The sequence below is a fragment of the Coregonus lavaretus genome, assembly GCF_964263955.1.
Source record: "Coregonus lavaretus genome assembly, chromosome: 13".
NCBI classification, from domain to species: domain Eukaryota; kingdom Metazoa; phylum Chordata; class Actinopteri; order Salmoniformes; family Salmonidae; genus Coregonus; species Coregonus lavaretus.
In genome coordinates, this window is record NC_140000.1 from 16786307 (window position 1) to 16801586 (window position 15280).

A 15280-nucleotide genomic window follows, 5' to 3' on the forward strand; every position below is an offset into this window, starting at 1 on the left:
GTAAAACACATTGGCAATAGGCTCAGTGAGATTTTGATCTCTTGGTTTCTTCGACCCATGACAATCCTCTTCTTCACTTCTTTTGATACCGTCCAGTAATGTACTGTATATCATGACGTCATCACCAATGTTTTTAGACGATTACGTTATTGACTACTTGTCTCAGCTATCACATTAATACAATTATTAGGAGCACCTTTTATGATATCGTATGATATTGATCTAACTAATAGTTTTGGTTCTTGGGTACTATTTTACATTGGCTGGTACAAAGATCTGTTTGTGTTCGATTTTCAACTGGGTGTTGTTTTGTGTAAAAATATCAGATAATATTAGTAATGTGTGAGCATGGTAATATAGCAATGAGAAGTAATATGAAGAATATGGCTTCCCTTTTTATGGATTGATTTGAAATCTTAACACTAATCTGAAAAGACCTGTACTGTTCACAAGTAGAGGAGGGTGGAAGAGAGTTATGAGTGAGACATCATGTACAAACACTGACTATCACACACACACACACATGAGAACACATGAGAGACAGTCACAGGTATAATACCGTATACGCTTGGCCACACACAGTCCCTCTCCACCCCTGCCTCGCCTGCTAGTCTATCATCGTGGGAGGAGGAGGAGGAGGAGGAGGAAACACTAAAAGAAAGGAGTCTTGTAGAACGCTTTGACATGGTTCACCATATGGCCAAGTCCATGTTATGGGACAGCTTTAATTGTCCCACCATCTCTAGTGGTGGTCGGTGTACTATAGAGCAGGCGAGGCAAAGACAGAGAATCACTGCTATAGTGAAGACTTGTGTCATTAGCTTTTTGAAAATGCACTTTTTCAATCTATTTGCCCTACTGTACATTCCAGCTTATTAAGAATGTCACTTTTTGCACCTGTGTTGTCCTTAATGACATGCCCTTGCCTGTACAGACTAGAAATATCAGTGCCCTCCCTTGGCAACCGTAATAAATAGGCCAACAGACCCCAGTTTCCAACCCTAGTGCTGCACAGACTTTTTAAGGAGAACTACTACAAATACTTGAAGTGATTTCATAGGACTTCAAGTGATTCTGTGTTGTGGTAGTAAAGACGGTGAGGAAGGGAGGAGAGTCTAGAGTGGCATCTTAATGTGACCAAGCAGCATGACAGAGGAGGGTTAATACCACAGAGCTCTGCTGAGATAGATCACCCAGTTCGCTCTGCTCTGCCTTGCATGGCTTTATGGGATACAGGAGGTATTAGCAGCTGAATAATTATTTTTGATACGTTACTCTCCTGCTTTCTGTGTGTGTGCTTTTCTTTTTTCCCCCTTTTTCTTTTTTGCCTTTTTGTCCCAGAAGTTGCTTCCTTTGCCGCCTGCCTGCGATATCACATAAACATATGAAAATACTGTATATATTTTGGACTGCCTGCCTGCCTGCGTGGGTGGAGTTCCTGAAAGCTCCTTTTTTCTCCTTTGGGAATTAAAAGCATTTTCTCTATGAAGGGAAATCTTGGGAAAGAAGTATTGAAATTGCACATTGAGCACTGTGACGGTCAAAATGATGAACAATTTAATGGGGCCTACTATCAGTTTAATGTTACCATTGATTCTTGCTTGTAAAGTCAACTTCCAGATGTTTAATAAAATGCATATACAAATACACCATTAAAATCAGAATTGGGAATGGCTTAAAATTGATCTGTTTGCTATATTGGTCATGCTACGGAATGTGTACATTTCGAGTCATATTTTGAGTTACAATTGAATATTTAATCATTTTGGATCCTTTGTTATAAACTGTCTTACTAGGCTGCATATAAAAGGGGAGGTGAAGCGCCTTGTGTAAAATGTAATAGTGACGCTTATACTATGTTTGGGTACATACAGGGTCATGCGTGTCTCCTTAACGCCATAAAAGAGAGGATTCGTATTAAATATATATGGATATATACACATACAGTATATTTCTTGGCCTTGTCAGTTTCTTAACTGCTTAGACGTACAGTATATGTTGGAAAAGGCGTTTTGGAACCAGACATGCAACCCCCCGCTGTACTCAACACTACATTTGTGTTTTACTGTATAAAAAAAAAAGCTTAACTTGCATTTCTATTTTTTCTTTTTTGTATGATGCACTGAAAATACATCATTTTCGCAAGTGGTTTCGGACATAGAATAAGTGTTACCGGTCACTTTATAAACTGAAACTTAGTAGATAATAGTAGAATAGCTGTTGCATTACCTATTTGTTACGACCTGTATGTAATGTTATTATGGAAGATGTAATGTCCTTCTGTAAATGTTGTTTATTGTTGGTTTACCTGAAATAAATAAAGTTTATTAATGCTTCAAACTGTGTTCAGCTACCAATGCAAAACAGCTGTTGTTAGGCAATTTATTACATACTTACAATTCCAATCTAGTGTGGTGATGCTAGTGTGGATGTTGGCTGCCTTTGTCCTCCTATTCCTCAGCATTGACATAGTTAACTATTTCCTGAAATTAGTTATCCCTGGAATTGATCTAAGTAACATACTTTGTTTTATTAAAGGCATAATTTACTCAACTGTACCAGCAACAGTTTCTAGTGATTTATCCTGTATTACCTGTCCCTGTTTGATGTGAGCTGAGCTGGCCTGATTACAGAGGCCTTCTTTGCATTGTACCACAACAGTATTTTCTCTGGACACTTACCAAGGTGTTATGTCTCTGATTCAAACCATACCAATAGGTCAACAACATCTCCATGTCTGCGTCCCAAATGGCATCCCTATGGGGCCTGGTTAAATGTAGTGCATTATATAGGGAATAGGGTGCCATTTGGGATGCATAATTGAAAAAGTATGTAACTTCAGTTATGAGTACAGTTTTCCAGCATGCTGGTCCAAAAACAGATATACTTTATTACATGAAAACAAACAACCTCCGGGTCATAATGACTGCTGTGACAGACAAAATAAATGGAAACCCCAACAACACAATGTCACGTATTACACTATAGGGGCCCATGTGTGCTGTAAGAATGTAATGTTCATAACGTTTTTAACGTTTCTTTGGAAAAACAGGAAGTCATTCTATTCTTTTCTGCGGTTATTGCATGCGGTCATAAATGGTTCTGAAACTGTTTTGCACCCAAAATTCCCCTCAAAATGCATTTCCAATAGTTAATTCCAGTTTATCTCTTTAATGTTGGATCATAGATCAACTGCATGTAGGTCAAATCTGACTCAAAGTTGTAAATGTTTCTTTGTAAGGTTGATTGCTCTGGACAACTGTATTCCAAACTGAATAGACTTGGCTAGACACCCAGCCTTAAAACAAGGCATTTAGTAACATAAGTCATTTTGAGTTTGTGTGTCTTTCTCTTGGCAGGGTGTAGCTTGATGAACCAAATCTCACTGCATTCCTCTGTCAAGATAAATTACACACTTATTGACTCCCTCTCCATCCCACTAACAGACATGCCTCCTAACCAGTCAGAATGCCTAGGTGAAACATTAACATTAGGGATCCTCTGTATTTGCTTTGCCTCAGCTAGTGAGCGATGTTGTTTTGAATTCTCAATAGAGAGTGCTCTGTGACAGTCTCCTGTGCACACATAACCACAGGTTGATAACTATAAATACATTTTGATGCACATCCCTTGGGCTAATCATATTATTGATGCGCTATAACTGGTCATAGTGTTATTGGTGGTTGCAACAGTAGTTAATGAGATTATTATTTATGTTGTTATGACACTGTTATTGTACAATAAATAGCCTTACGTTATCTAATATATCTCTGGTGAACAGTACAGTACAGAACAGTTGATGACAAATGAGAGATGATAGACTCTCCCTGAAAGTCAAGGGGGGCAGGACAGCCCTGTTAAGCTCACTGTAGTGGAGTATCTCTCTTCCTTCCTTTGGTGTTCTACACAGGATCTCTCTCTCTCTCTTTTTCTCTCTCACGGTTTCCTTCCTGTTCTCCTCTACACAGGGTCTCTCCCTCCCACTGTTCCCTCTGCGCGCACCACTGTGGGAGCTGGGTTTGAAACCCCTCTGATCCCAAAGGCTCATGGTGACAAACCACTTTCATCCCTGTCCCTAGGGCCTAACGGGGGGAGACGACATTATGGTTGAAAGGGGAGACCGATTAAAATGATGCTGGTTGTTCTAAAAGACCCATTTAGGCTATACTCATTTGTACTATGGGAAGTGCATGGCATTTATTTAGTGTGGTTTACAGTCACTCACAGTTTTACTGGATGATAATATCAAGGGGGTCTGGACTGTTACAATAGTAGGCTACTTGAGGAAGTCTAATAGGATATCTCTGAGTCAATACCTCACAGTTTTAATGAACATACTGTATAAGTTAAGGGTAAAGGGTTTGCTCATATAAACAGTAGGCCTACTGTCATATTTGTAAAATAGTCTATAACTTTCCTTTTCCATCAGTAGTCCTAGATGTGGCTTTCAGAAGTATCATAGGCCTATTTATAAGGGCATAATTCTTAAATGAAATATTAAATATAGTTTCGGCTATAGAACTAAGACGTTGAAACTCATCAGTCAACAATCGAGAGCCAAACACAAGATGAACAATTGTAGATGATCCCTAAACCTTGCCATCTGTTAGTCCAACCCTTTTTCCATATGGAGGAGCGAAAGACGGCTCACTGAGACAGCAGGGCGCCTGGAAACAGGTTTGAACAGCGCAGAGCAGAGAGGCTATCACATTTGTCGGGAAGCTAGAGTAGCAGAAGAATATTGCAGAGTCCGGACCTGTATGTGGTGTGTATAGTAGGTCGGGTGTTTTTCTCCAAATTTTGTCAGCGATATTTTTCGATTTTGGGGGACCTTCAACATCTCTGCGCAGCGGCGGGGAGAAGTGAAAACAACCAAAAGTTACGCAGGGAGGGAGTACATTTACAAGGAAAGAAAAACCCAACAAAGAAAGGGAGCGGGGAAGTAGTGGCGAGCTAGCTGGCGAGCTAGCTAGTTTAGGAAGAAACCGCAAAGAAAGTATGGCTGTGGCCGTGCGTAATGCTTTCGCAATGGATTACTACAGAGTAATGTGTATATTTTTGCAGCTGTTTTTATTGATCAGTTTGGGATCTGCAAGGGTAAATGGACAGTATGGCGACCGGGGAATGTCTATTCCGGAGCACGGCTTTTGCCAGCCGATTTCTATTCCACTTTGTACGGACATCGCATACAACGAGACCATCATGCCAAATTTACTGGGACACACAAACCAGGAGGACGCAGGGCTCGAGGTACACCAGTTTTACCCGCTTGTGAAAGTTCAGTGTTCTCCTGATTTAAAGTTTTTCCTCTGCTCCATGTATGCGCCTGTGTGCACGGTGCTTGAACAGGCGCTTCCCCCGTGCAGGTCACTGTGCGAGAGGGCGAGACAGGGCTGCGAGGCGCTCATGAACAAATTCGGTTTTCAGTGGCCGGACAGCCTCGCGTGCGAGTCTTTCCCGGTTCACGGAGCGGGCGAGCTGTGCGTCGGGCAGAATATGTCTGGTCAAAGCACACCGGTCAATCCCACCCCCGATGTAACGGAGACCCCACACGATACTGGGATTGTAAAAGGACAGTTCAAGTGTCCGGCTTCTCTGAAAGTACCCACTTATTTGAATTACCGTTTTCTCGGTGAGGATGACTGTGGCGCACCGTGCGAGCCAAAGAAATCTAACGGAATGATGTACTTCAGCGAGGAAGAGTTAAAATTCGCAAGGATATGGATAGTAATCTGGTCCGTGTTATGTTGTGCATCCACCTTATTTACCGTTCTAACCTATCTGGTGGACATGAAACGCTTCAGCTACCCTGAGCGCCCAATTATCTTTCTATCCGGTTGCTACACCATGGTATCCATTGCCTACATAGCTGGATTTCTCCTTGAGGACAAGGTGGTTTGCAATGACAGGTTTGACAACGACATTAGGACTGTGGTGCAGGGTACTAAAAAGGAGGGATGTACCATCCTCTTCATGATGTTGTATTTTTTCAGCATGGCCAGCTCCATCTGGTGGGTCATCCTGGCCCTCACCTGGTTTCTGGCAGCAGGGATGAAGTGGGGTCACGAAGCCATCGAGGCCAACTCGCAGTACTTCCACCTGGCAGCGTGGGCAGTGCCTGCCATTAAGACCATCACTATCCTGGCGGTGGGCCAGGTGGACGGGGATGTCCTTAGCGGCGTGTGCTTCGTGGGTATCAACAGCGTGGACGCTCTCCGAGGTTTCGTCCTGGCACCCCTGTTCGTCTACCTCTTCATCGGCACCTCGTTCCTCCTGGCAGGCTTTGTGTCTCTGTTCCGGATCAGAACCATCATGAAGCACGACGGCACCAAAACGGAGAAGCTGGAGAAGCTGATGGTGAGGATAGGGATCTTCAGCGTGCTCTATACTGTCCCTGCCACTATCGTCATAGCCTGTTACTTCTACGAGCAGGCCTTCCGGGAGCAGTGGGAGAGGACGTGGATCAGCCAGACGTGTAAGACGTACGCCGTGCCCTGTCCGGCCCACCCACACCCCAACATGAGCCCCGACTTCACCGTCTTCATGATCAAGTACCTCATGACTCTGATCGTGGGGATAACTTCCGGGTTCTGGATCTGGTCTGGGAAGACCCTCAACTCCTGGAGGAGGTTTTACACGAGACTGGCTAACAACAAACAGGGAGAGACCACGGTGTGAGTGGTCTGGGTGGGGTGAGACCTCTGGATGAACTGTAGCCCATGATGGGCGTCCCCCACACACACAAAAAACTGTGTTTATTTACAGACTGAATGAATGATAATAGTTTTTGGACTTAATTGCCATGCAGAGACACTCATTGGTACATGGATGTTTCTATTGTACATAAAACATTTTGTGAGATTTTTGTAAGTATATATTTGTATTTAAAGATCAAAATTCTCTTTTTTAGTTGTTTCCCTCTATTAAAACCAACATTTATTTTACACACTTTGGGCATAATGGAAATGTACCTTCCTAATCATGATAAAGAGCCAGCTGACTGAGCAGTTAGCATTAAGGATATGGTTGTCTTAGGACCTGAGTTGGCTTGGCCACTGCTGGGAGAGGGTTGTAGCTAGCTGTCTTTGATCAGTGGACTGGCTCTGAACATTGTTTCTATTCTAAGCAGCAGATTCCCGTGAAAAGCAATTGCTTCCTCGTGGGTCATTATCCCCCATTAAACTGCTGTTCTTTCTGTCCAACTGTTCTCTTCTATTCAACATATTTCTAAATGCCTAAATGCCTGGAATTTGAAGGTAAAAAATACAATCAACATTTATTTTAAAACAATGTATAGGTTTGGGATTAGGTGTTCAACATATTTCTAAATGCCTTGGATTTGACGGTTAAAAGTACAATCAGCATTTTGAAAACAAGAAAGGAGGTATAGGTTTGGGATTGTGTGCACATGTACTGTGTAGCCTACATGACATGAATCTTAATACATATGTTTTTAGAACCTACTGTACTTCAAGCCAGAATGAGAACATTTAACCCCAAATAAAGCCCAAATACTTGCACCAAAGTTAAAAGCGGTCTTTTGGTGATTACAACAAAATATTCTAATAGAATGAAAGTAAACCATTTGCAGGATAATTTCAACATTTTGTCTTTCAGATATCTTGCTGCCTATTAACACAGAACAGACTCACCTTGTTTGTGCCATTGTTTACCTAGATCTGTTTGTGCTGTCTTGCCAACTCCGAAGGACCATAGGAGTAGGCAGGACAGAACAATCAGGTCTGGGACCAGGCTAGGGGAATACAGAATGCTGGACAGAGACAGCTCACACTCAGAGGTGGGGCTAAATAACACATCAGCTGCGCTCCCTAATGCTTTCTCACAGACAGACAGACAGCTGAAACACCAATCCTTCACTGATGAACAAGCTGAATTACGCAGTAGCCTACTCTACAGCCGGCTGTATAATTGGCTTATAAAAACAGAAAATGAATTGATAAATGAAGGAGATAGGACAGAGAAAATGTCATTTTGTAACGGTGCGTTTTGTAATGTAATTATCGGACCTACAGGTAATCAGAGTCAGAAAATGATTATTCCCCACATGGTAATTGTTGGCTAAATGTGGCTGTTTTTTTACAATGGGCCCAGGTGGCAGCTTTGAGCAGTCCCCTTTCACCCCTGAGTCATTTCTCTCCTGGTTAAGTGTGTGCACGTGTGTTTTTGTGTGTGCACGTGCTGGTGTGTGTGTGTTGGCGCTAACCATGCAGGATGAGCAGCTGTCTTTAGGCTTTATAAAGGAAGACACCCTGATCTGTCCCCACCTCAAACATCTTCTGTTATGTTCTTGTCAAATGCATGAAAGTTATTTTACCCTAAATGCATCGATGGCTCTCTATTAAACAATATGTTCATGCCTTTGACATCTGTTATGTTTAATTCTGGTATTCTGCATTTATTTGTTATTAAAAAACATTATATTTATAGAAACATTTTTTTATATCCACACTGATTACTTTAAAGAATAAAAAATCCCACCTTTGCACAAACTGTCATGTTGATTTGAAATATCTATTATTTTCATGTGTTAAAAACCAAAGTTGATGGATTGAATCATGCTGTTAGCCTAGTGCACATTTACATTTTAGTAACTTAGCAGGTGGTCTTATTCAGAACGACTTACAGGAGCCATTAGGGTTAAGTGCCTTGCTCAAGGGCACATTAACATATTTTTCAACTAGTCGGCTAGGGGATTAGAACCAGCGACCTTTCAGTTACTGGCCCAATGCTCTTAACCGCTAGGCTACCTGCCTAAAATGTAGTTTAAGATTTGGAGTGTAAACAAATCTGCTTCATAGACTCTGTATAGTATTCAATTTGTAACAACATGGTAATAGCAATCATTTTTAAACAGTGAACTTAAGTTTTATCTCAGTGTTTCCAATTTGAAGTACAGATCCCTCAGCCAACTGTGAAGTCTGGTTTGAAAAATTACTTCTTTATCCTTGGTGGATGTTAATCAAATGCAGCTCTCTGGTTAGGCAAAATTAGGTGGATGGGAATCTTCTGAATGGTTGGAATGCACTGTGAACGCTCAGAGGCCTTGCTTGTGTAGGGGCATTGTTGCTTTGCACTTAAAATAGCTTGTGTCCCATGTCTGGCAGTCACATATGTATGTCAGCTACTCAACTTTCATACAAGCATTGTTAAGGGTCGTTTTTTTTTGTCTTTAATTCTGTTGCTCTTTTCAGAGGTTGTTCTGTTCACTCTTGTATCTATTGTGTCCAAGCTTTTCTGAAGTCTGTGGGTGTATAGTTTGTAGCTAAACTGACCGTAAGTTCATGTGAACTATATATAAGGCGCATGTCCAGTAGTTTATGCATACACACGGTTAGGGCTCAAATCAGTCCGTTGCGCTGAAGATCTGCTTTATAGCACGATTTATAATTAAAGGCAATGTTCCCAAGGTCGCGGAGACTGCATTCATGGTAAATTATGCATACGTCTGCTCAATCGGAAATTACCTTTAAATGTGAACCGCGCTAGAACGCAGATATTCTGCACACAGATTGAATCGAGCCCTTAGTCTCAGACAGGTTAGCGGGTGTGCTGAAGAACACTCCCCATTTTCATTGTGAAATGTTGAGTATCAGTGAGATGTAGTAAGTGCTTGGCACAGAGTTGAGGAATTGAGTCAATGCAGTGCCTAAGCAACCTTCAGGTCATTTAACTGAATGATATCCACTTCTAGTCTCTGGATTTATAGTAATATGGGCCATGTTTTCCTCCTATAAGAGTATCACTGACTGACCTCCAGGCCGAGGGAGATTGACAGTTATTTTGTGTTTCTTCCATTTGCGAATAATCGCACCAACTGTTGTCACCTTCTCACCAAGCTGCTTGGCAATGGTCTTGTAGCCCATTCCAGCCTTGTGTAGGTGTACAATCTTGTCCCTGACATCCTTGGAGAGCTCTTTGGTCTTGGCCATGGTGGAGAGTTTGGAATCTGATTGATTGATTGCTTCTGTGGACAGGTGTCTTTTATACAGGTAACAAGCTGAGATTAGGAGCACCCCCATTAAGAGTGTGCTCCTAATCTCAGCTCGTTGACCTGTATAAAAGACACCTGGGAGCCAGAAATCTTTCTGATTGAGAGGGGGTCAAATACTTATTTCCCTCATTAAAATGCAAATCAATTTATAACATTTTTGACATACGTTTTTCTAGATTTTTTTGTTATTATTCTGTCTCTCACTGTTCAAATAAACCTACCATTAAAATTATATACTGATCATGTCTTTGTCAGTGGGCAAACGTACAAAATCAGCAGGGGATCAAATACTTTTTTCCCTCACTGTATGTGTATGCTAGGTCTCTCTCTGCCTGCCTCCCTGTCTGTCCGTGTGTGTTCCTGATGCCTGGCTTGCTACTGGTTTGTCAGGAAGAGCTTGTACAGCCAGCAGCCCAGGCCAGAGCACACAGAGGACTGCTTGTCCCTCAGTCTCAGTCCCTCTCCTCTCTGCTGCTCTGTGGTCAGACTTTAGTCCTACTCTACAGCTGTACTCTGGCCTGGAATGCTGTGAGCTGGAGGAGGACAGGAGAGAGAGTATAGAGATACAGTATAAACCTAAACCTCAGCATCAACATGCATTATGGCCCAGTCACACAAGTTGCCTTGGACATTTTAAGAAGGCTATCTTGTTAATGTTGCCACACGATGGCTGTAATGATAACTATTCATCATGCGGAGTGCTCAGTGACATTTTCTAGTTTTGGAGAATACTGGAATAATCGCTAAAATACTGCTGCTGTTTTCAAAGGACTCAAATAACATTCTGCTTCACCTGTCACTATATATGGGGCTGACCTTATGAACTTCTGACCCCCTTTGTTCACAGAGGACATGGCAGGTCACACAGTGGTGATGTCATCGTGTGTTTACTCTCCCCTAGTACCTCCCCCATCAGCCCAGACAACAGGTTCTATGACTTTCAGACCTGTCTGACTGCCTGTTGTCGTTAGCTTACCCCACTGAGCATCTATCACCTCAGGCTACACTTTGTAAAGAATGCTAAAGCTATGCTAACCAACTGTCTGAAGTGAACATTAGGAAGAATGCGAATGCTAACTGTCTGTAGCGCTAGCCTGCCAGGTGGATGCAAAAACGAATCTCTTCGTCCGTCTTAGTCTATTATAGTTGAATACAAAGAAGGCTAAATTGCTGTATTATAGCCTAGAACAGTGGTTCCCAAACTGTGGGGCGAGGGGTCGGCAGGGGGGGCGTGGGGGTCAGTCTGGTTTTCAACTTACACTTGAAAAAAAGTTTTAATAGTAGAAAGTTGTAATAGTAGAATGCACAAGGCAAGGTGCCATTTTGAAATTGGGTAGTGCATCATCAGTTTTCCTCTTGTCATGTCAGTCATTGCATACCTTAGAGAGCTATTTATAACTTGTCAGAAATGTCCAGATCAACTAGCCTATGTCAGCTAACGTTTTTTAGCTAGGTTTTTTTGTAGTAACGTTAGAGTCACTCAAATATCACATGTATAGACATTAGACATGGCAAAATGTATAGAATTGCCAGAAAATTAGCTTTAAAACTGCAACATTTTGCCTGCACCCCATGACAAAATGTGTAGAATTGCAGGAAATGAGCTTTAAACCTGCAAAAATGTCTCTCCACCAACAAGAATGGTGTGAACAGTTTGTGTCATGAACAGTTCTTGTGCCCATAGAAACAGATGTCAAATCAAATCAAATCAAATCAAATTTTATTGGCCACATGCGCCGAATGCAACAGGTGCAGACATTACAGTGAAATGCTTACTTACAGCCCTTAACCAACAGTGCATTTATTTTAAATAAAAAATTAGAATAAAACAACAAAAAAGTGTTGAGAAAAAATGAGCAGAAGTAAAATAAAATAACAGTAGGGAGGCCATATATACAGGGGGGTACCGGTGCAGAGTCAATGCTCGGGGGCACCGGCCAGCCGAGGCAGCCGAAGTATGTCCCCAATGCTGGAAGGGGGGTCTGAGTGAAAAAGTTTGGGAACCACTGGCCTAGAACATGTTTTCATCCATCCATGTATTTAAAAAAATAAAAACTGATTTCAGGCTCTGTTTTCTCAGTCATAAGACATGCACAGTCTGAGACACACACACACACACATACACACTGACCTTGTCATCCCGTTTCCCAGCGGCCCCTGCCTGAGCCTGTCTGAGTGTGTTGAGATGGTCATGTCTGTCATTGCCTCTCACACAAGTACGGAATCACTGCTGTTTCACAACGCCCTCCTCTGCAGAAGCTCTCACTCACTCACTCTGTTGAAAAGAACAAGTCAAACATACTCAAACAGGCCTTTCACAGCAGAGCACTGAAGCAGTGAGTTCTAGTTTGTGTCATCAACCCTGATTTGTGATAAGGTTGGAATGTTCATCATCAGTGAACATCTACAATAACAAAACAGTCACTGAAGTGTTCTTTTTAAGGCAATAGATTTCTGGCATCTTCCAACAAGGCAGTATTTGTGGGATATGAAACAGATTTTTCATGTACATTCCTTGGAGTTTCCTGGTAGTGAGCTCATCTGAGCCCAGCTATAATTAGGTTTTGTTTGTAGCCTGCAGGAAAATGGACTTCCAGTACTAATCCTACTGTACATTATTTTCAAACATAGCACACAGTTTAACATTCAAATTTTGTGTTGAAACCTCCTCAAGGTCAAGGCAATGTTTAACAGCTCCTGTTCCATCCATCCATCTCTCTCTCTCTCTCTCTCTCTCTCTCTCTCTCTCTCTCTCTCTCTCTCTCTCTCTCTCTCTCTCTCTCTCTCTCTCTCTCTCTCTCTCTCTCTCTCTCTCTCTCTCTCTCTCTCTCTCTCTCTCTCTCTCGCTCTCACTCTCTCTCCAAAGCAGATTGCAGTATATTGTACCATGCTGTCCGTCTGATACAGTGAAATTGACCTGCCCCAGATGGGTCCATGCTGTATACTATCCTTGGGATGTCCCAACCTCGTTGAAGTTGACATTTAAAATGGTTGGTAAGGGTTAAGGTTAGGGTTAGGTAAGGGTTATGGTTAGGGTAAGGGTAGGGGTTAAGGTCAGGGTTTAGGTTAGGGACGTCCCAAAGATTCCAGATAGCACCACCACACCCGATCACATGCCAACATCAACATCTGTCATTGGCTGTTGGTTTTGTTGGCGCCATCTCATCTCTGTCATCTCTCTGAGATCATTCTTATGTTTACTTTCCTTACCTACACATTTAATTCCTAAAGCCTATTCTATATCTCTGAAACGAGGAGCCACTATGTTTTTGTTTTAGGTAACACTTTATTTGAAGTGTACCTACTACCTACAGAAGGACTTCATGACACATTCATAAGACATACATTTCTGACATCAGGAGCCTCTACGTGCATGTTTGTATAGAATTTGCATTGTAATTTAGATAAGGCCTTCTAAACACTTTCCCCGTGCCGTTATTTCTGTCATGCCAATCTGAGGATTATATTACACCACATTGAGAGCAGAGAGAGTGAAGGAGTGCAGCAGTGTTCTGTGATGGCAGCCTTTTCCCCAGGGAGGTGTTGTCAATTCCCCGGCACCAATCATAATTACGGTTTGTGATATTGTGTGACAGGGTTATCAAAGATTGCACTGCTGCGAAGCCCTCTTCCTCGGGGAGAGGAGAGCAGCTCCTAACGAGGTGTCAATCACTGGGCCAACACGCCCGGGGGAGCAGGAGAAAACATTATCTTGTGCTTATCTCTGGAAGTGAGTCATCCCTCCCATCTCTCTCTCTCTAGCTCTCTCTCTCTCGAAGATGGGTTCTTTTTCAGATTGCACATTACACTGCCTAGCAACATACAGCAATATGGATCCACCTTTGTGTATTTAGTCAAGATAGCATTATTGTTCTCATGGGTGCCGAACAAACTGCCCAAAATTCACTAGTATAGATTATGAACACCCTAACTTTCTCTGCTAGCCTTTTATCATATCTATGTGGCAGATGAATGTTGAACGTTCACAAATGAGCGCGCTTGAAAAGTGTGCATGTGGAAAGTAGCTCAGTCACACTAAACCCAATACATACGCTCTCAACTCCTGTTGAGTGTACAGCTCTGGATTTTAAATGTGGGTTGTTTCAAACTGTTGACATACTTCTGCAGACGACGGGGTGGATAAAAACAGGAACTGTACCCTCCCACATAGTTAGGCAGCCATAAATATGAATTTGATCCCAGTTCCGTAAGGACCCTGTCATTAAACTTTCCTCACTCACTCTCTGTAAATCAGCCCAACGCTCATTGATGGCTGTCTGTGGCTTCTTGCCCCTATGGGACAAACAGACTAACCCAGGCCATACACAGTACACACACACACACACACACATTCTAAACCAAACCGCTTTATGTGGGACAAAGAATGATTCAGTTACTTTACACATGGATTGAAAAACGTACACACACACACAGACACACACAAGAAGACGCAGTAATGCTATCTATCGGCCACTGCCATCCAGCCACATATGGTGGTTCAGTTTCACAGGGCGATTCACTCAGTGAGACAGTGATTTCATCTCTAATAGGGATTCAATGGAACATCACTCAGTTTAGGAGCAACAATGAGTTTCCCTGGGGGAGAGAGAGAGATGTGGGGAGAGAAAAAATACAGATCAAATTCAATTATTCCTCAACATTAACCTCACAGTGTTTGAGGCAGAGCGGAATGAAACTATGCAAGCATGACATTTCTTAATGGAAACCGTCTGTATTCAACCTCTTGTTGTTTTGTAAAGAAGTGCAGATAGGAGCTGTGAGAGGGAAAGAGAGAGGGAGGAGAAAAGGTGCAGTTTCTTGCATTACATAGCACAGCAGAAAGGAGTGAGCGTGCCACTGTGATGGCCAGTAAAGATTACACAACTGTGGCTTTGACCAAAGTCCTGCTGTTTCATCTGCTGTTTTATGGTGGAAGACATTTGGTTTCACAGGACAAAAATATCTAAATGAATAATTGTCATAATCCCTTTAAAAGGCCTGTATAGCTGCTTCAGAAGTCATGTCAAGCTAATGTAGGTGTAAGGACCTTTTTATGCAGTATGCCTTTGGTCATACATTCTTGTGAGGCATCTTTGTAGTGCTTATAAAGACGTTATGGATGCGCTCATGTTAATTTAAGCTCTTGACACACACACACACACACAGAACGTAACTACCACTGAGTGTGTTTGGGCCCGTAGTAATGAGAACACACAGACAGGCTACAGAGCCCTCCTAATGGGAAACACAGGGACAATGTATAAATAC

General features: G+C 42.3%; 1 protein-coding gene across 1 annotated transcript; it reads left to right on the top strand.

Annotated features, from left to right (window-relative positions):
* Window positions 1–4679: 4679 nt before the first annotated feature.
* LOC311139568 (frizzled-1-like) lies at window positions 4680–8384 on the top strand. The gene has a single exon (XM_084174466.1). The coding sequence runs from the start codon at window positions 4999–5001 to the stop codon at window positions 6676–6678; it is 1680 nt and encodes a 559-aa protein (XP_084030592.1). The 5' UTR covers window positions 4680–4998; the 3' UTR covers window positions 6679–8384.
* Window positions 8385–15280: the final 6896 nt, after the last annotated feature.

Coding starts and splice junctions, on each gene's coding strand:
- LOC311139568 (XM_084174466.1), top strand. CDS start 4,999: ATGGCTGTGGCCGTGCGTAATGCTTTCGCAATGGATTACTACAGAGTA.